The sequence below is a fragment of the Melanotaenia boesemani genome, chromosome 16 (assembly GCF_017639745.1).
Source record: "Melanotaenia boesemani isolate fMelBoe1 chromosome 16, fMelBoe1.pri, whole genome shotgun sequence".
NCBI classification, from domain to species: Eukaryota; Metazoa; Chordata; class Actinopteri; order Atheriniformes; family Melanotaeniidae; genus Melanotaenia; species Melanotaenia boesemani.
In genome coordinates, this window is record NC_055697.1 from 25979779 (window position 1) to 26001884 (window position 22106).

At 39.9% G+C, this 22106-nt stretch overlaps 1 protein-coding gene across 1 annotated transcript in view; it reads left to right on the forward strand.

Annotated features, from left to right (window-relative positions):
* Window positions 1-601: 601 nt before the first annotated feature.
* The window catches only part of LOC121655648 (sprouty-related, EVH1 domain-containing protein 2-like), a 28346-nt gene continuing 6841 nt past the window's right edge, over window positions 602-22106 (forward strand). Inside the window, exons 1-4 of the mRNA XM_042010430.1 lie at window positions 602-1258; window positions 14928-15120; window positions 15833-16001; window positions 16440-16504. Of these exons, the coding sequence (XP_041866364.1) occupies window positions 1233-1258; window positions 14928-15120; window positions 15833-16001; window positions 16440-16504 (453 nt within the window). The 5' untranslated portion in view covers window positions 602-1232. The remainder of the gene's footprint in view (window positions 1259-14927; window positions 15121-15832; window positions 16002-16439; window positions 16505-22106) is intronic.

Consider the following 22106-nt stretch of genomic DNA (forward strand, 5'->3'; position numbering starts at 1 on the left):
ACAAATCTGGCAGCGCTCAGTGAAAACAAAAGTGGCTAATCATCTAACTTCCGCACTCTTTTAGCAGATCAATAGGTGTTAAAGAGTTCAATCCGCAGAATTGCTCACTTCACAAAAAGGCAATAACTCTGAGCAGATTAACTGAGTCGTTCAGAGATATGGAGGTAAACGGATAACAAGATTAGTCAAAAATACCTTTAATTATTTTTTTTTCTGTCTGACGCGGTGTTAATAGTATCTGAACACTCATTTTTCCCTGCAAAGCCGAATTATTATTATTGTTTATACACAATGTTTGGGCAATTGGGACAATATAACCAATTTCAAGTGGCAAGCATTATTATATCACTATGTTGTTCTCGTTTTCCATGGTGTATTTAGTACGAACTTAATTTGTCAGATTGAGGACGATCGGGACATGTCGCGATTTGTGATCAAGGATCCGGGGAAGAGAAAGGTGTGCGGTGAGGAGGGGGTTGGTGCCTTGGTGGGTTGAATTTACCAGGGGCCACCATGGTTTGCAGCCATCGTGGGCCCTCTACCAAAATGTAGACCTACGTCACCGCTTCCGCCCTGCACCCCCCCGGCGTCGTTGGAGCTGCTCGGCTGCCTGCAATCCAACATGGAGTAGTGAGAGATGGGGCTCTAGCGGGGCCACCCCTCGGTAGCAACGGCGACGACGCGCTTTTTTACGCACAACTGGAAGCTGAGTCGTCGGTGAAAACATGCGCCTTAGGACTTAATAACGGAGTGTGTGCCTTGTGTGTCCGTGTGTGTGTGTGTGTGTGTGTGTGAGAGAGAGAGAGAGAGAGAGAGAGAGAGAGAGAGAGAGAGAGAGAGGGAGAGAGAGAGCGAGAGAGAGAAAGAGAGAGTGTGTGTGTGTGTGTGTTTGGGGAGGGAAGGAGGGGGGGACAAGGATTCGGTAACCAAAACTGTCAGTAGCTATAGGGAACGTTTATCTCCTTAATGTGATGGGGGTATTAAAGTTATAGAAAAGGGTCTTTGCGATTCATGAGAGACAAGGTGGCTCCGTGGGAGAAGAAGGGGGAATTAACTGAGAGGAAGACGGAGAAGCAACCAGTCGAAAGCAAGCAAGAGAGCCGACACTCGCACAAAGGCGCAGGGGGGATTTATGCGGAATTGGAGATAGAATCGGAAGAGCCGAGGTGAAAGAATGACGAGTGAAAAGTATGCAACCGCCGTGGTACAATACCTGAGGTGAAACGGGAAAAATGATAGAAGAAACACACCCAAACGAGTAAGTATTGTGCCTTAAAAATCTCTATTTGTCTGTCTTTTTCCCCCTCTCGCGGTGCCTATAAGTTGGAGGTGATTGGGGCAACTTGGTGGAATGTGCAGCCTAACTCACTTTACAGCGCTGCTCTTCGCGTTGTCTTAAATCTTATTTGCTTGGTAGAATTTTGGTGTTTGATGCTGCTGTGGAGCAATGCATTGACAGTGCTTTAGAAGAGAGGGGTTTTTTTTGTGTTGTTTTTTTTTTTTTTAAAGAGCCCCCACCGCGCCGTAGACAGTCTTAAGAAGGCAAAGGAGTGGGAGGAGGAGGGGAATAAGCGTGGGTGGATCGGAAACATTTTCTGAAAGGATCTGAAGCGAGAGAGCAGGCCCTGTCGCAGCGTAATTTAGCAACTCAAACACGCCTAGAAGTTACACCTTTCATAAACACACAAACAGCGAGGAGCTCGCGAACCATTTGTCTGAGTGCTGTCCAGCTTTTTTTTTAAAAATGACGTTGTTTGCATTGGTTTTTCGTCGTTATTTGGTCACATCTGTGTGTTTGCTTCCAACCGAAGGGGGAAGTCTCACAGGATATGAGATATCCGATATGCCTCATCCGCCATCTCTTTCTCAATCGCCCTCATTTGCATAGCTTACCGCGCTCCATTCATAAAAAATACCGACTGGAAACGACGGCTTGTCCTGGCTGAAGAAAACGGGGGAATGCGCCTGTGTCTGTTTGACTCCAGTCGATTTAGCTCGTTTGTGCTCATTTCAGGCTGACACAGGAACGAATTGTGCGTTCGCTTATGCGAAATGTATATAGAGCTGCTGAACGTGTAGGCCCACCGACTTGTTTATATGGCACCCGTGGGCCTGCGTGAAAGCGCTTGAAGCTAAAAACGCGCCATATAGTGATGAATTGAGCTGTAGCTTTTATTAACCTAGAACGTGCGTCCTGGAAAAAAAAATAGATCTCCAGAACGTGAAGACGAGGGATACGTGAACCTGGTTGTGAGTGTAGAAATACAGACAAGCCTTTGCGAACATCATATGCAAAAACGGCCATTTAAATGATCATGTCCTCCACTATCGTCACCAAAAGCATCTTAGCCTGACTATATGCGGTTGTACTTGGTGGGAATGACTGCCTTGCAGATCTGTTAGCGGGGGCGGAAGGGCGAAGGGCACCGACAGGGATGTTTGCGCTGCGGTGGCGTGACGCCGGCTCATTCATAAAAGCCCTCTAACCTTCAGCGCGTCCCCATTCATGCCTGCTCGTCGTATACTCTGTAAGTCAGCTGCAGAGTGTCTGTCCCCGCTTCCACGGGTAGACAAGAGGCAGGGCTGATGGGCTGCAAACCCAGCCATAGTTGATCTCTGTTCCTCCTCGTGTGCTAATAGGCAAACACTGGCTACCTGCAACCTTGTAACCAGAAGTCGCCTTCTGGAGCTGTGGAGCATTTGCTGTTGCTACAGGCCTATCTTTATGGCCTTGTTCTGAGTCATGCATCTGATAAATTGTTTTACTTTTCTCGTGGCGCAATGTGCAAACATGACCACGCCCAAGAAATACTCAAAGAACAATGTTCAAGTGGTTTTTAGTTGGCAGCAGAGCGTTTTAGTCAACACGCTCTTTAACACACTTTCAGTGTTATAACAAAACGGAACACTCAGAAATGAAAAATCACAGGACCATGGAAGGGATATGACTTGTTTGTTTAGTGTATTTCAGCACTCATCACCACTGACTCACCAAGAAGCAAAATATGCTCCTTTCTGTGTTAGCAGCCTGTTTTGCATATCCTGTTGTCCAGGTGAACACCTAGGTATCTCTAGTCCTCCTCTACTACTTCCCTCTGGATGAAAATAGCTTAATGAGTCAGAAATATTGAGTTTTCGTCAAACTGATTGCTTGGAACCTAGCAAAGATCTGGTATTGTTGGTAGGTTCTTCTCAAGAAGTGGAAACTGATGAAGATTCATGTGATTAGTTGTGTGTTTCACTATCCCAGAACTGATTTTGTAAAAATTGTTTCCAAATGTTGCATGACCTCCTAAGGTGTTTGTTTTTTTCTCCAAACTAAGGCCATTGTTAAATTTTCTATTAAGTGGTACTTGTATATGCATTTTTCTGTTATATTTACTAACTCTTGCTTCTGATTAAACTTTTATTTAACCTGATCCCATTAGTAAATGTACTTAAGATATAAACTCTAAATTGACAGGTGTACATTTGTCTGGTTTTGAATGAATAGTATGTAGACAGTCTTGAAATGTCCAACTGCTGCAGAGGTGTCATCAGAGTTGCAGTATTTAAGTCCAAAAATAAATAAACCCTTTTAATAAAGTCATCTATCTTTGGCTTGTTCTCTACTGTGTTAGCTTGGCCTGAGCCTCGGACTAGACACTGCAGTAGAGTTGAAGGAGAATGTACTGCTTTTATAACAAATTATTATATTCAAATGGCAAAAGAACATGGAACCTAATGTTTTAAACTTGAGTTACTACAACACTTTAGGTTGTTTTTTTTATAGTTATTAGCACCTGTAAAGGCATCCATAGTTTGTGGTTTAATCCTGTTGGATGGAGAATTACACAAGTTTATTGTCTTATTACATGGTGGGCAGTTACCTACTAGTTTATATGTGGTTTTCTTATCATAAATAAAGACAGTTGTGGGATTAAGGCAGGGTCATGAAAATCAAACACACACCCTTTCATATCTTTTAGTGTCACACATTCACCTGTAAAGGTTATCAAACACAGTGTTATTCTCACTTGCACATCCTTTGATCTGTGGTCTATTTGCTGTGGATGTAAATGTTACCATGTAGTAAATTTACCCCCCATGTTAAGAATTACACTGTTTGTAAGGGCCTCGTGTTAGCTATGTGTCCTAAAGTAAACTATAACCATGGCCAGCATATTCCCACTTGGCAGGATGTGCCTCATTTCTCCTTCTCAGGACATTTATCACCTGTTAGAGAAAAGTACAAGACCTCCCCTGCACAGAGCGTCACATCATGAGCAGAGGATGTATTGATCTGGTGTGAGCTGCTGCACGGTCAGCATGTGCAGTCAGTATTGGACAGGAGATGACCAGTGACATTCAGCTAAGGTCAACGTAGCATCGAAATATAATCCATCTCTGAATAAAAAGCCCCCATCAAGTGGAGAACACAGCAGTGAGGAGTTAGCAGGTCTGTATGTTCCCTCAGCAGGACTGTCCTGTTCCTTGCATACCTTTTTTTTACTACGTGAGCAGCATTCGATATTGACACCATAATGAGTCTGACAAGAGAAAAGTTTCAGGGCAGTGGAACAGCACACCACCAAAACAAATCAAAATGCCACAATAACTGACAAGAAAACGTTTTCTTTATTATTAGCCAGAGTTGAGGTTTGTCACTCATTTGTGATTTCCTCTGTTTGCCTAAGATGGTTATGTTAAATAAAATCATCTGGGGAAAAATGAGCAGGAATGTTATTTATCCACTTTTTTCATGCACAAACTATTCATTGACACTCAAACAGCCAGGTGGTAAATCAGACTCATGCTGAACCTAGTAGGAAGAATAAGCACACCTTACTAAATAAGAAAAGTTTACAGGAGGTTCTCTATTTTTCTTTAAATATCTTTTAATTCAGAAATGCTAAAAGGTACAGATATGTGACGCTGTAAGCGTAGACACTAACTCCTTTAAGTGCTGACAATGATAGAAGTTGTTACACCAATCATGGTAGCCTGTACCTGCCAGTATATGACACTGATAGGTCCAACTTATTGTGCCACTTGGCCACAAATGCACAGTTTGAAACCTATCAGCAGTATTATTCTCATGGTGATTGCTGATCGTGGTTCTTCGAGAGTCCAGCAGGCCTGTGACGTAATTTACAGATGTTTATCTGTTGAATGTACAGGTACATATTCATAAAGATTGATCCCATAAATGCAAAATGGATTACGCAAGCTGATCAGTCAGTTTCTGAGAAACTGATCATGAACATTTTATGTCATCATTTTACTCCTCTCTGATACTTCATACCTTGTCTACACCTAGCATTATCATGTTATTCAGTTAAATAAATTCATGCAAAATTTTGTGATGTTCATGGTGAGACATAAGCAGATCCCTACTTTGACGTATGTTCTGGAATGTATGTCTGCACATTGGTTTTCTTGTTTATTAACCGTGTTTGCTTTTGTTTATAGAATAATCCTTATCCTTTAAATAATTTGTTTGTTGTATTGTTGGTGACAGAACAGTGTCCCCAAGATACTAAAAGAAAAAGTATCCATCTAGCTAGATATTTAGCTGGACAGTTATCTGTCTTATTTGCTAGCCATTTAGCTAGCCATAGCTTTATTTTCATGTAGTTGGAAATACAAAATAATGCAGTTCTTGTATTTATTTAATGACCTAATCTGGATAATTTTGGAAATCGGAATTGTCCAAAATATTGTCAGATCTCTCAGATCTGACAGGGATATCTGATGACTCGCACAACATTCAGAACTGGTTTTGGCAGCAAATTTGTTTAAAGTCGTGGTACCAGAACTGATGTTTAAATATGCAAATGTATGTTCTCAGTTGTTGCAGATTCTGCAAAAGAGGTGCACTTCCATGTCTCACCAGTTTAAAAAGTACAACGCCACATGTTGCAATTGCAGACCGAATTTTCCTTTTATCAGTATGTAGAGCAGAGAAGTGAGCTATGTTTGTATTTAAACCAGAAGTGGAGTGACCTGAGGCTTGTGATTGGATCATACAGGTTAGTGAAATGTATAAGGAGAGTACAAATGTAAAAGTATAACACAGTTAATTTATTGTCATATATCTTTTATTACTTTATGAACTAAATAAACCAGAAAAAATGCAAAGTAGAAGAGAAAACAGCAGAAATGTTCATATAACCAAACTGGCCAGCATAGTAGCGCTTACACTGAGAATATGAACATATCCACCATGTCCACAGATGAACTTCCTTTGCAGACCCTTGGCATTTTTTTCTTTTTCTGTACTCCCCCTCTACATGCATATGCACACAAACACACACATACACACACATCATGTGGAACAGATGCTTTTTCACAGTGTTTCCTGTGTTTTACAGAGAGGCTCATCACTGCTTGCTATCCGGAGCCTTTAGGCAATATAATGGCCTAAGCTGTTTATAACGGGAGTCCAAACAATGGACCCAGATTGTTTGCCTTTTTGTTTTTTTGTTTTGTTTTTTTTCCTTCTTCTTTATTTCTTTCTTTCTTTTTTGTATTTTTTAAATTTTTATTTATTTGTTAAACTAATCTCTGTTCATCAGCTGACTAGATGGCCAAGATTATAATAGCTTGAGTTTTCATTCACTTTGCTATTTTTTCCTTCCGTATAACAATCCACAAGGTTGGTTACTGAAAACTTTAAAGTCTTCACGGCTCCATGGCGAATGAACTCTGTGAACTTTAGCTTGTTCGGGAACTGGATCAGATTTCCACTTAGTCTGGTGCTATAGTTCTTGAGTAATTGATTTAAATGAGCACATACAGTACATTTTGTGTACATCAGTGTGTTTGCTTAGTTGGATAATACTACTGTGCTCTGATAATGCTTTCTAATCTGTCTAAAAACGGATGACAGGCCAATTTTCTTCCATGAATCCTGTTTGTTTTATCTCTATTAATGGCAGCGACTGGAAAGATAATTTGTTGGACACATTTGAAAGGTAGTCTCAGTTTGTTTCTCAGTCTTAAGTAGCTCCAGAGCTTTTATGCTCTTACAAAAATGTATTGTGTTTAACTGCAGTTGCGTCAAACAGATACTTCCAAGAAATAGGGCATTTGTTCCTACAAACAAATGGCATCTAAACATATACCCTGTCATGTGTAGCTGTAAATATATCCACATACTTGAACCAGGGAAACCCTGGGAGAACAGGCTTCCTAGTGTTCCACATGCAAATAATTTTCCGTTGGTTTGGTGCCTAAACCTGGATCGCAGTTTGCCCAATTACAAGATAAACCATTGGCATCTGACAGCTTATGTAAACGAAGTTCACCTGATCAAAGACAACGCTGACACTGCGACGGATGTCCGATCATAGATTATTAGAGGATTAAAGAGCCCCCATCACTTTCACTTGACCCAAAGCGTTAACTCGAACAAAGAATTAGTGAAAGTAAGGTATTAAAGAGGGCATTGGTTGGTTTTTCACTGCTATCTAAGAGGTTTATAACCAATTAGCTTAATTTCAATAAAGTTCATATTAAACAAAGAGCTGCAGAGTCAATTGAACATTTGTGCATTGCTGTTTTTCGAACAGAACCCTTGCACTATTCCAATTATTTGTCCATTAACTATGGAATTGCTTTATCATCATTCTGAATGATGGATTACATTTATAAATACAAAGTTAATTTTTCATGCATCCAAGTAAAATCTACAATAATAATAATAAAGTTGCTTTGATCATGAAACCGTTATCACACCTGGCAGAGAATACTTACTTATCAATAAAAGATAAATGTGCCTGAGTGCATCAGTGCACACAGGGCTGTTACCACAACTCATCCAAGAGCACGTAGCTGTAATATTGGCTATTGAAATGTTTCAGTTTCCATTGTTCAATGTGGTCATGCACTTCGTCATCCTTTTGTTTGTTGTTTAATTGGCACTATGTTAATAATGACTGTGTTCCTCCTACTACTGCATAACCTACAATTTGCATATTAAATAATTTGATTCATCATATGAACAACAGATCAAATTTACATTTCTTTTGACAGAAACCTAACACAATTTGATAACTTATGTTGAAATGGCATTTTTATTTCCACTATATTTGCAGCCTATGCTTAGGAAAATTTCAGGATTTTTTTTCTTATTGTGTCAGGAATAACTATAATAGCTTAATTTACATAAAACATTAATTGAAATAAATTTTCATGCCTGCTTGTTTTTATTCCTTTGTCATTCCACTGCTGTCAAACAGACAGTGTTTTCAGGACTAGCTTATTTCCCATCTGCAGCAGAGCTTTGCCCATCCTCACCACTTTGAAGCGAACATCGGCCGATAACGATCTGTGACCGATTGATCGGAGCATCCTCACTGGACTCGCGTTGTGATTGGTCCATTGCATAAGGCATGTTATCCTTTAACACTGCTCTCATGTCAATTGACGCACTCGCACTCATTCACACTAGCTGCCTGAGTCTTGTGCTGCCCAAACATGTGAGTGTTCTACATAACTACAGCTGATTGACAGAAAGCCAATCAGACTTCCCCTCAGGAGCCTCCTGTGTCAATAACTCTGAATGAACTCTTCAACCCACCTCCCTCCCTTCCACTTGCTACCTCATTCTCTGAATGAAAGCGTGTTAAAACAAAAGAAATGTTCTTTTTTTTTTCTTTTGATTGCTTTTAATTCATGCACTCGCTCGCACACCGTGCAGCGACAGCATGCAGGGCACTGATGTAACCATCAGGAGTGTTTTGGTGTTTGTCTCACTAACATCACGCATTTTTGCCCACATGTTTGAACAGTTCCTCCTCTTCCTTCCTCTTTTTCACATGATTCAGAAATGAAGTACATTAAATTTCAAAGAAGTTGTTGATGAGCATCGTTCAGTTTGCATGTGCTGCATGTGAGAAAACTGCAAACCTCCAAACCAAAAGGTTGTTTTTTCACTCTGCCTTTGAACTATGTGGCCAGTGTGACAGTAAATGGCCTTCACAAGATGACTTAAACTTAACTGAAACCGTACTTGTGTGCTTAGTCTGACCAGCAGTGACAGAACCCAAAGATATCAAATTTACAGCAACGTGAGCAAATTCTCACATTTTGAAAAGCGTTCAATCAGCTGTTTGTTTGAGCACTAGATGTGACATTACCCTTGTCCTTGTGGCAGGAGTATCAGCCCCTGCTGTGAGACACTGTCAGCATTCAGTGCGTCAGAAACCAATAATGAAATGATCCTGATTGTGAAGCGCCCTTCAGTCACTTTCTGATTGCTGCAGAGAGAACATAATGCTGTGTGTAGAGGGGTTTGTAAGTGTGTGTTTGCATGTATGGGGGGGGGGGGGGGGGGGTTACTGTTGATCGGACAGAGGCGTGGCCAATCATTCTTTATCACAGGAAGTATAGCCACCCTTATCACACATGACTGGGCTGCCCTGTGGCCCATTTATCTGTCACACATGAGCTGGATTCCAGGCCTATCCAACCAGCTTCCCACTCCCCTTTACTGTTTTATTGCAGTGTTGTTACACACACAGTTTCCAGTTTCAGAGAACTTTTAATAGTTTATTGTTCAGTGTGTTTTTATAAATAACATTATTTTTATTAATAATTTCATACCATTTGGAAAGAAATTTTAAGGAGAATGTAATTAAAGTGCATTGATGGTGCAGTAAAATTTAGACTTTACGGGTGTCAGTAAACCATAAACCATTTCCTTATTATGTGGAATTGTTTACAAGGTGGGGACCAGGTATAGAAATAAATATAAAAAAGCAGCCAAACATGCTTTTATGACACGTTGATTGAATCTCACTTTACAGCTTCATGTTAACCACATAGGCACAATGCCATTGACAGGGCTTACATTTCTGGATGTATAAAGTATCGCTGTTACTTAAAGGGGCAAAAAGCTAAATTGTTTCACCGCAAGGTTTGCTGTTATGCACTGCTTGTAGACCAAAACAAAGTGTGTCATGAGCCACACCTCCCTCTACTTCTGCTCCCCTCCCCCACTTACCTCGTCTGTGAACGAATATCTGCAAAGTGCAAACACACTTAGCAAAACAATACTTTCATTTTGTGGAACATGTTGAGTGAGGAAGTAAGTAACTTATAATGTTTATGTTGCTACTTACATCTCCAGAAGAAGAAGTGCAAGCTCCAAATGAAATTGTAGCCTCTTCAGCTCTCGCAGTGCTCTCCACCTTGGAAATACCAAGGACAATGTTAGTCGGGGTTCTGCCCCTTTCTTTATCCGACAACTTCTTTGCCAATGGCCATTGTTTTTTTGGAGGTAATGTCGGATCATGGTCGTCTGCAGGTGAATGTTTTGTTCCATTCTCCACCATTTCGCTTCGAAAATACACGCAGCCATTGATCACTGGCTCTTATAGGAAAGGAGGGCACATGAACGTACATAAGGCCGGACCGGCTGGTAAACACGGGGATGGAGATCAACACAGCGATGGTGCTATGAAATTACACCTGTGGTTCTTCACATGATAATTTTTAAATTCCTTCAGTCGAGAAAGGATGAATTTCCCCCTATTGCATCTTTAATTCTTAACAATCTTAAACTAACTGTGATACATGTAAACTTTGAATAAGGTGGCCAAAAAGGGGCTGAAAGAGAAGTGAATGTTTCCATCTCCTTTTTGCTGCACTCAGTAACCAACAACAAAGTGCTAATGCAATTTGAAGAACTCTAAGATGCACAAATAGTAGGGCTGAGCGGTAACCAGTGGCAACATGCATCATTCTTACCACTGAGGAAATATAAAGGTGGCTGTGAACATGGAATAAACATGACTGCTTTGTGCCATTTTGTTTTTCAGTAAACGAGAGTTCTGGCTGCAGATGGCTCAATGAAACTGCCGGTTTGCATACCAGGAAGCCGAATGTGGTGCTGTGAATCGTCACATTTACCCACTGCTCTGGAAGTCAAACAAAAAAGATTGGCTGGCTGCAGCAGTAAATGGCATTTCTTAATAAGTAGGAACCAGACACACCCCGTACCTTTGTCCCCTGGCTCACAGTAAATTACTAAAGAACATGAATCATGAATTTCCTGGTTTTTACTTATCAGTGAGATTGTTAGCACTTTTATCTTCTATCTTCTCATGTTAGTCATCACACACAGATTTTGAAACAATGCTTGATATATCTTTATCTTACTTAAAAGACATCTTGAAAGGTGCCTGTAGCTGAAATTCAGGAACACAATTTATGCTTTTGAGAGCTTTTGTTGTTTAACTGTCCTGTTTTTGGGACATTAATAAAAATGTGTAAAGTTTTCGTACATTGTGTGAATTCCACACCAACAGATGACTATAGTCTATCAATAATATTTCCTCAAAACGGGCGTCAAAGTTTTTCTTCAGTATCCGTACCTCATGCAACATTCACATGGACAGAATTAGATTCACAGTTTCCAAATGTGTGTGTGTATTTGTGCTAGAATGTGTAGTCAGTCCCAAGTGTATTAGAGTGGTGCTTTGCTGCTGGTTGTGGCTGTCTGTGTGTTCCAACCACAGATTACAGGGCCTGTCGGCAGACAGGGCTCTAAACATGGGTCACAAGACAGACCAAAATGTGACAAGTTCATCTCAGAGAGTTGATAGCTGGGATCGTGTATCTTTAAAGCACATGTGTTTATTTAGCACAGAATTTGGTGTTATTCCTGATGTGGGTTGCTTGGATATGTGGTTCCATATCTGGATGTGTCATAAATGGGTTTGAATGAAACCAACAGTATGGATTTCTAAATCAAATGTTTTTCAGTTACAGTTGCTGTGCAGACAGAAATGATCCAATTTAACTCAACTGAACAATAACCAAGGAGTTGCATTAGAAATGTAAATCTAATGGTGGCTGTCTTAATTTATTTCAGTGACCTTCTTTGCTTGCTATCCCATCCATAATTAACCACACACACAAGCACACAACCTTCACATACTAGAAGGGCACTCAAAGTGTAGACGTCTACTGAAACCATGTCTTGTCTTTTAAAGAAGGTATCTGTATCTGCATAAAAATGATGTTCTTCATTTGCTCAGCCTCTTGAGCAGATAATATTTATTTGAATTTTGTAGTGTTTTTAAAAATCTTACTAACAAAAGCCTCACCTTTGGCAGAGAAATTATGGCATCCATCTGATATTAGTTTTCAGTTAAAGCTAACCAGTTAGCATACTTGGCACCAACGTTATTCAAAAAGTCAGAGAGCTGTAATCATGTTGAGGTCCAACGTTAGCACACTCAGCCAGGACATGTAGCCATATTTGGACCAATAATAGAACATAGTGTAATGACTTGAATTTTGGTTGAATCCATATTGGTTTAGTTTGCGTTTATAAAAGTTAGCAATGAGAGGTAATTCTTGGGCAGTATTCATGCCACGCTTTAAAGTTTGTTTGTTTTTTTCTCTCTTTTTTGGTCTACAGGTTTTGCACTATTACAGATACAATTCACTTTTACAACCATAGATATGGGCAGGGAGCATTTTTTTCTATTTTGTTCCATCTAATCCAAGTAATTAAAGCCACAATCTTTAGCATTAGCTTGTTCGATGCTTCAAACTTCAATGCTTCAAAGTTAGTTGTACAGTAGCGCTTTCTAGAGTTTAATGGGACCACAGTTAATGGAACTGGATAACATCTTGGTTATCAAACCTGTAGAAAAATAAATAAAAAAAATACTCATAACTCAGTTAGTGGTTGGCTTTCTAACCATTTAAAATAACTTCAGCTTCTCACTAGTAACTGTAAGCTAGTTTGTTAGTGGGAAGCTTAGTAGATCATTTGCATTTTTTCTATTTTAAATTTCTTTTATTTCCTTTCTTGCTTTTCAAGTTTCCGACACGGCAAAGAGAACCTGAATGCCTTTATGCCCACACCCATTGCGGTTTGACATGACAAATTAAATGACATTTGCCCACAAACTGCACCGCTAAAGCTACAGTTTTCCAGTAACAACACAGAAGTTCCAAATTTGGTCTAATGTGTTTCATTATACATACTAGTGGATTTTGGCTTATGCAACTATAAGGTCCAAATACAACAAACCTTTACTGGCTAAATGGAAAGTCTCATTTCACGTAGTGTACATGTGTGTTAGTGTGTTACACGAAAGCACAAACCTTGTGGGTGAATCTGTGGTTGCTTTGCTTTTTGTCTGCTATCATCCAGTCAGTCAGTCAGTCTGTCATTCAGTCATTTTTATGAATCTATGTGGGTGGGAGCTGGTGAACCAGTTTTGCCACCTGTGTGAGTGTGTGTATGTGTGTATATGCATGCATCATATCATTGGGGCTGGCTGTAAGCTAATTATATAACACCTCTCTCATTCACTCCCACTCCGCCTGCATCTCTCTTTTAATGTCTGTCTTCATCTACCCCCCAGCACACACAAACACGCAAACAAGCAAGCACAGAGAGAACGGGCATCAATAGAATATACAGTTACATCCTGTTTTTGTCAAAAGGTTCATGTGGGTTGTGACCGTGTGCATTGTGTCACTGTGAGGGTGGTGGCTGTCATGCTAATGCTGGAGAATGCCTCTTGTTTATACCATTCAGACTCCAGTTTGCTGTCTCCTGTCTGTTTTTGTCATCTATTGTTTGGTGCTGCTGCAAAGACTAAACTGTTGCTCTATTATCTGTAAGAGTGTATGATGTGTATCCGATCAAGGCTCCAGTCCACTGTCAACTAATCTGGATAGTCTGTAGTTGGAAGACAATTTCCTTATTACTGGATTATGCCAGTATTGTGTGGAACGCCTACAACTACTTATCCGTTTATGCTTGTGATTTTGGCAGTTTTTTTCAAACTTTTTTTCAAATTAATTTAATCAAGATGAGAATATTTTGGATCAGAAGTAAAAGATGGAGAGGAGAGTTGAAATAGAAAGGGATACTTAAAACATCTTTAAATATATGTGCACATAATGTGTTAAATAAAATATGTGTAGCAAATGAGATATACCTCCTTGACTGTGGGACAAAGACATTGAAAGGCTTCATTTTTCTGGTGGTCATGTATTGATCATGTCTTTTTGAAAGTAAGAAGCTCTGTTCAAGAGAGTGTAACATCAAGCCAAATTTATATTAAAAGTTTGAGGTTCCGTGTTTTCATGCTGACTGGTCCCAGTGCAACACCTCCCACTTCAGCACTGCAAGGACCATGCAAAGTCGTGACTTCAAACGACGCCCTCAAACAGTCTGTCAGGGTGTAAATCCAACTCTATAATAAAATTCTGTGGCATTAAGACAAGCTTAAGTTCAAAGCATTGCCAGTTTTCACAAGTTGGAGTAAGGTTAGAAAATAAGGATATTGGAGTTTTTTTTTTTTTACCATAAATAACTTTTATAGTTACAAACATCCTTTGAATTTGAATAATTTTCAGTTAAATGTTCCTTGCATTGATAGAATTGATCAAAAAAACTCTTGTTTCTTTGGTTTTAACATAGAAGGAAGTTCAGGTTGTTGTTGTTTTTTTTTTTTTTTGTTTGTATTTTGGTGGGGGTTTTTTTTTACATACGACCAAACAAGCAAACTGGACTGTACTTTTATAAAACAGAAATCTAATAATGTTGAATAGGACTGTGTAAGATATCAGTTTAGCCTTGTATTTGAGTTCATGATATTCATGTGATCAAATGTAAGGTTCAGGTATGTCCTTCAGGTTCCCATGTAGTCAAAGGGTGTGGACATTACATTGTGGTATTTGGAAATGAGATGCAAAATTTAGTAATTCTGTATGTTAAATACACTGACCTACATTGATTTAACTGTGGATGTTAATTGACTTAGCATTACAAAATCAATACTTTGGGCGATTGCCTTCGGTGATTGACCAACATGATTTCATGTTGGTCAATCACCGCCCCTGCTGTGCACATGAAACACTCATATTGTAATAGTCATTCTAATAGTGTTTTTGTCTTTCTCTATGGTTAGTGATAGCTACATCGTGCGTGTGAAAGCAGTGGTGATGACAAGGGACGACTCAAGCGGTGGCTGGCTGGCTCAGGATGGGGGAGCCCTGAGTAGGGTGGGGGTGTGTCGCCTCCTACCAACAGAGCTGGCACCAGTTTTGGGGTCTGGCACCTCACAGTTCCTCATCCGTGGTGAACGGCTGCGTGACAAGCAGGTAAAAAAAAAGAGAGAGAAAGAATGTTAAAATTAGGTTTATTCATTAAAGTTCCCCTCCAGCAGTCATGAATCCTTTTCAGATCTCTTATAATCCCTTGAAAATTTTGCTAGTTTGGGTAGTTGTTTTGTTTTGTTTAGTTTTTTTTTTTTTATACCCATGTCCCTTTCCATATGAAATGGTAATTTATGTATATGCTAATCTGGCCCTGCCTATATCTCCTGCTCACCATAAAACAAGAAATTAGTACATACTGCATGGAGAGGTTAGACAGGGCTATTGTGGGCTTGTAGCCGCTCCTGTGACCAAGCAAGCAGCTAGTGCCCACTCACTAGCCCAGTCCTGACGACTAAGAGCTAATGCCTGCTCATTCAGCCTTGGGAGCAGCCTCTAGCTCCCATTAGCCCTTGGCTAACTTCTCATAGTTTGTGCTAGCTTCTTGTTTCATTGTTTCCTGAGCAAATGTAAAATAGCTGCACCTGCTTACCCTGAGGATTAGTTCTTGCAGTCTTCTATGTGAGTACAAGGGCTACCTGACCTCATTTTTTGTGAAACTATTGATGGTGTTCAAAATAGAAATTCCCAGACATAGCATTGATTGTAGGGATTTTAAAACCTGAAACAACACATGAATTCCTATGTACACATTAGGTCCTAATGAGTTAATAATCAGAGATAAAAATGACTGTGTTGTGTTTGACTGGATACACAGGTGATCCTGGACTGTCCACTGAGGAAGGATATTGTGTACACCATAGCAATGCCCACATTTCACCACTGGACGGTGGAGGACAGGAGGTGTGGCTTGTCCTTCCAGAGTCCAGCTGACGCCAGAGCTTTTGACAGGGGGGTACGGAAAGCAATTGAGGACTTGGCTGAAGGTATGCTGTGCTGACTGTAACCATACAAAAAATGTCAAGGCAGACTGTGTCATGATGTTCTAGCTATCACTAAAAGATTGATAACTTCTTCAAAAGAATCACTGAAAGAGTTTTAGGAAGCAAGATGTCACACATGAAGATAAGAAACACTCAACCAATTCCTGACTGACATGTTCACTAGTTAGTGCAGAGAGGTTCAAAGCATAACACAATCCACAGGTAAAACCAGTTTTATCAAAACACCATGCTTTCTGTTGTTTTCAAACTATGTTGCAAGCACAACCTGAACAACTGGGAGATGCATAATGAAAGTAAAGTGATTACATAAGAGATGTATTTTATATATATATATATATATATATATATATATATATATATATATATATATATATATATATATATATATATAACTTCACCAAAGTGTTTTCCTTTCTGTAGGCTCTACAACCTCCTCTACAGCACTCCAGAATGAGAGCGAGTTGGGTGACGACGATGTCTTCACTGTAAGCACATTTCTTGATTCATTAGCATTCCTGTGAGACTCATTGACTCCTGCTTGGCTCTTTATGACTGCTAAAATCTTTTTAAGAGAGCATAAGAGGCTTGAATACATGATAAAGGCAGTTCTGAAGAAAGTGCACACTCACCCAACCCATATTCCTCTCATTAGGCTGAAAGTTTGTGTATATCTCTTGATTTTGCATTGTTAAGGTATTCTTATTTGGTTCAAGGATAAGGAACCATCAAACATTTTTGGGTGGCTAGATGACCATTACTCTTCTTTAAAGAAAAGGGGCTCCTGTGCACAACAATGAAAGAGATGGATAGGATAATGTGGTGGGGATGAGGGAAAGAATTGGGATTGGGGCTAAGTTGTTTAATTTTTCAAGCCATGCATTTCCATTTACAAGTTTTTCTCAATGAAATCCTGGAAACCCAATCAAGTATTATCACTAAGAACTTTGAAACTGTTAATAACGATTTATATGATTGAAACACAAAACATCTCTCCAGATTTCTTACTCTATGATGACACATAAGGGGAAGTTGAGCAATATTCAGATAAAATAATGTCATTATTTCTGATACTGAAGTTCTTATCTCTTTAGGAAAACAAGATACCACCAATAAAAAGGGAATGGTATTCAAATAGTACATTGGAGTCATCACAGATAAAAGTGGTTGCATTATTTCCTCATTCAAATTAGCCATTTTGCTAACTTCAGGCAGGACTGTGGCACCTTTGCTGCACCTAGCTGCTGTGTCTGTAAGGTTTGAAGTCCCATTGGGGAGCACAAAGTTGATGCATATCTGCATAGGAAGTCACGGAGGGGCAGCACAATGGTACACAAAGCTACAGACATCAGCACCTCACCTGAAACACTCTTTGAAAGTGCACACTGACATGCCACCTCCATTTGGATACATTGATTGAAGAAAGGCATACAATAGTGGCATATGGTGCAATACAACTGGTATAGTGCAGTCTTTGTGTGAAAAGGGCTAGTGTGTTGTTACGATGATATGACACGAAACAACATGATCAAGACATGCTAAGGGAAGTAGTTCAGTGACACAAAAATATATTTCCTAGGTTGCATTTTTTTTCTCCAAAATAATACCTTATTCTAAGAAAATATCCATGTCTTTTAAGTGAAAAATTCCAGCAATGACTGACATGGTGTTGTACATGTTGAAACTACGCTACCTCAGATTTTACCACAGGGGCGCCTTTTGAGTGTCTTATTCGTGGGTTAGTTCAGTAGCATGGTTTTATTTGATCCAGAAAGATTCATAAATTAATCTGAGACTATCAGGCATTTTTAGGCACTAAATACACTTTCATGGTGTTACCCTCTGCCAAGTTACTACAGTGCAGCTTGGTTTGTCACAATATCATTACTTGCTTTGTAATCAGTGTTTCGCATTTACCTTTAAACAACAAATAAAATAGTTGCTGCAGTGATAATTTTCCAGAATTGTAGAATCCTGTCTGAGTGTTACAGACTGTTATCTAGGGGTTTTGGCTTTTAATAAGCCTTTAAACACATTCAAACTGGGCTTCCTGGATCAGATTTCATGCCTATCCAGTTCTTTCAACAACACACCCCTTCCGAGCAGCCTTCAGGGTTGGTTTAACCCAGTCCTGCTTTTGGTCCGAATGGCTGCTTAGGTACAGATTTTAGTGTATGTTTGTTGACTGTTGTGCTCCTGTCTTATTAGTCAAACTCTGCAGCTAAACATAGAAATCATCAGTGAAATTACTCCAGCCCCCTGGAGTGGAACTCATCTGATCAATTCCACTGCTGTTCTTCTACATCCAGATAAGCTCAACTTTTTCATCAGCTCAGAAGGACTTGACATAGTATTCCCTGGCTGTCATGTATGACTGCCACTCCTGATGAAATGTGTATGTGTGTAGATTGTGTGTCAGGGCCTCTCTACCTTAAGTTAGCATGAAGATCCCCCTTCCCCTCCTCCTGCACTGTAATTTGACACCAGGGCCAGCAGGCAGGGTCACAAGGTCACTTCCTGTATCCCACCAGCTCCCTCTCTCCTGGTGACCCTCCCTCCACACATACACACTTCACCCTCCCTGTTGTATAAGAGCAGCCACCAAACTAGCAGCTAGCAGCTGTTTCCCAGCTTAGTGCAGGGCCGGTGATTTACGAGAGGAAGTGCCTCGTGGTTCATCTTTGACTCGAGTTGTCTGTAAGGGCCAAGACTAATAGGTGCTCTGCTGGGAGTGTACAGCCACCACAGAGACGCATACAAACACATGAGGAGGAGTGGAGAGGTGAGCGCTGAGGGGGAGGGGGGGAGACTACAGCGCCAGTAGAGGGTGGAGCAATCCCTGAAATGGAGCAGAGGGTTTTCAGGAACATAGAAGCCTTCAGTGCAACAAATTGTTGGTTAAAAAGCTGCATTATTGACAAAGCAAAGACTGACATTATTTGGGTCATCTCCAGCTTGATGAAGCACAAGGCTCACCCTGTTTGGTTCTACTATCACTTCCATTTTTACACTTCCATGCATCTGAAGAAGAGGAATTACTTACTTGTAATTTGTATTTATTAACCCAAATGCATAAATACTTTTTGTGTATTCTGCCATGAGACAAAACAGTGCTTGACTTGTCCGCCAGAAAACTCTTACACATGCCATTACACACCGTTCAGGCACCTAATTTAAACTACATACAGATTACATGAATAGCAGTGGTCACAATCATGTGTGCTACTGGGAAGTCTTTGACATTCATGTTGATGTATGACATAGCAAATCCCTCCAAAACGTTGCGGCAGACTAATTATTTCCCCACCACTCTGCTCCACCACAAAATCTGCTCTGATGTTTCATGTGCTGGTTTTGAACCAGTCTTAATATCGAACAGTTTATTTCCATTCCAGATTTCTGGATTTTGGTGACTAACTTGATCAACATATTAAACGAGTAAAGGTAATCTGGATTATAATCTGCAAGGAAAAGCTTCACTATGGGGTATAGGCAAAGCATACATGTTAATCTTTGAGGTCTTTACTCGTTTAATTATTTTTTCCCCCTGATTTTAAGATTATTACATTGCCTGATTGTGTTTGTCATTTCTGCAGTATTTACCATACATACCAGAATTCATAATCATTGTTTGCAACTGGAGCCAACCTCCAAATCTGATAAAGCTCTCAATCTGATGTCACAAAGTAATCCTGATCCAAAAGGTACCACTAAGCTTGTGGCAAGATCCAAAGTATCCAACAACCAGGTGCCAAAAACCACAGGGCAGCTCCAGCTGTTTTTTTTTTTCTTTCATCTTATCCAAGGAGTCAGAGCTGTTTTGGTGGGTTGAAGGGAACATTACAGACCATTAGAAAAGTGTTTTAATGTTGTAGCCAATCAATGTAGATATCCTGTTCCATTATACCCCACTGTCCCCAGGTCAGGCTTGAGTTTCTTATTTCAATGATAATTCATTGAAATATGTGTCTGATTGTTTATTATCAGATGTTGCAGTAGGCTCACAATGCCCAATAAAAAGGAACAAAAGGTGCACCCAGTGGTTTAGTATAGCATGGTGAGCAACTGGTTGGATTATATAAACTGTAATTTTAGTTCTCAGGTCAATAAAAATCATATTCATTCTGGTCTAAAAAATGCAGATATGTCTAAGACAACGTCTTTTGTCTCAATCTTATGCTGGTGTAAGACACAGACTATAGTCAGCCATAGCCATTCCAGCTGTTAGCTTAGTATAATGTGATTTTAGACTTCTGCATAGTATTTTAGAAAACAAAATAGTTTTATAATGGTCTAATTCCTTTTCTGAAGGGCTTGGCAAAGCAGTATCTTGTCTTGTAAATAATTATCAGACTCTCCTAAACCCTAAAATCTCAGGTTGACAGATATGAGTCATTGATAGGTTCAGCACTGGCTTTGATCCTTTGTTACTGATCTTTCTTAAAGTTGGCAACAGTGTCAGCAGAGTTTGCATGGAGGGCAGTCATGGACAAGGGGAAATGCTGTTGCAGATTTACTGCCATTCGGAGGATAGGGGTGAGAGAACTCGGATGGACATACTTCCTTGAATTATTCTTTACTTACCAAACCTAAACGTAACTCAACCCTTCCTCTGTCCCTCCCTTCGGCACGTCTCTTTTCTCTGTCTCTATTTTGGCTCATTCACAACAGGAGGAGTAAAAGCTATTGAAGCAATTCTGGGCTCATCCCAAGAGAGAGAGAGAGAGAGAGAGATAGGCCTGTTGAGGGATGAATCCTCCCGAGCTTTGAGTCGGGACATGTTTTGTGTCAGAAAATAACATGAAATGCCCTCTGTCCAGCCTTGGACCAGAATATATAGAGAATTGATGTCCAGAAATATAAACTCTCCCCCTCTTTTGTGCTTTTGTGCAGTTTTGGCTTTCAGATGAAAATCTGGTCTGTGTTTTGAATTAGTTGGAACCATCGAGGCCAGAATTGGACTGGTTTTGCACCGTATCAACTCCTCCCCCCAACTAATGGCTTCTCCAGGGGGGCGGGGTCTGGAGCAGAGGCAGCATGTTGTGTTATTTTTGGCCAGCTGCTCTGAGGGCTTTGTAAAAAAGCTAGGGGGAAATTCTCAGCATGGCAGTATCCATGTGGGGAGCAGGATATAATAGGGATGGTTTCAGTAGGCAGACATACAGACACACACCAGATATGGGTCATATAACAAGTAACGTGTAGCATTTATTTTGTGCATTTGTGCTGGACTGACAGATTTTGGAACAACAGTATTGACGTTTTCCTTTAGAGAATTTATTTATTTAAAATGCCAAAATTACATTGACACAAGGAGCTTGGTGCGCTGTTGGAGCTGAGTGTTGGTTGGTTTTATTCATAACATAACACAGGTAGGATGGTCAACAATTGAAGATGATGAAAGATACCGCCAGTTTCAAATCTGGCTTAGCATTTTTATGCACTTTAGCATCCAGCAGTCAGTTGCTTCAGAGAGAACTATCCCAGTGTAGTCTTCAGATATTTTCATAGATATTCTGAACATTTTGTGACATTAAAAAAAAAACAGCAAATGGAAAAGGAAGTCTTGGCCTGGTTATTACCCACGAACCACTAGTTACTCCAATCTGACTATATGTAGCTGGTGGGTTCCCAGACATCTGCTTTGTGTCAGAAAGTCAACACATACTGTGCTTTTGCATGGCAGACTATTTAAACTGGAAAATTGTCATTGCGTCAGGTTCCACAATCCAGAAATAGAAATTAGTGAGGCAAATATTCTTTTTTTTTTTTTTTTTTTTTTTACTTGTCCTGTCCAGCATGGCAGCAGCTAAATGATGGTCTGGCTGCTGTGTTGTGTCAAACAAATTTGCTTTGCCAAGGGGAGCTTTATGGGTATGAGGCCCCTCTAGATAATCTGATTTATTTATTTATTTTTATCTTATTTATTTATTTTGGATGATGGAATTTACATAATCTTGCTGGACCTGACCAGAGGGGACAGAAAAAAGGAGAATAGTGAACATAAGTAAAAGAAAGTAGAAAAAAAAAAAGCAGATACAAAGGTACAACAGATAGAAGGCAACAACCCTTCAATCCACCAACACCAGA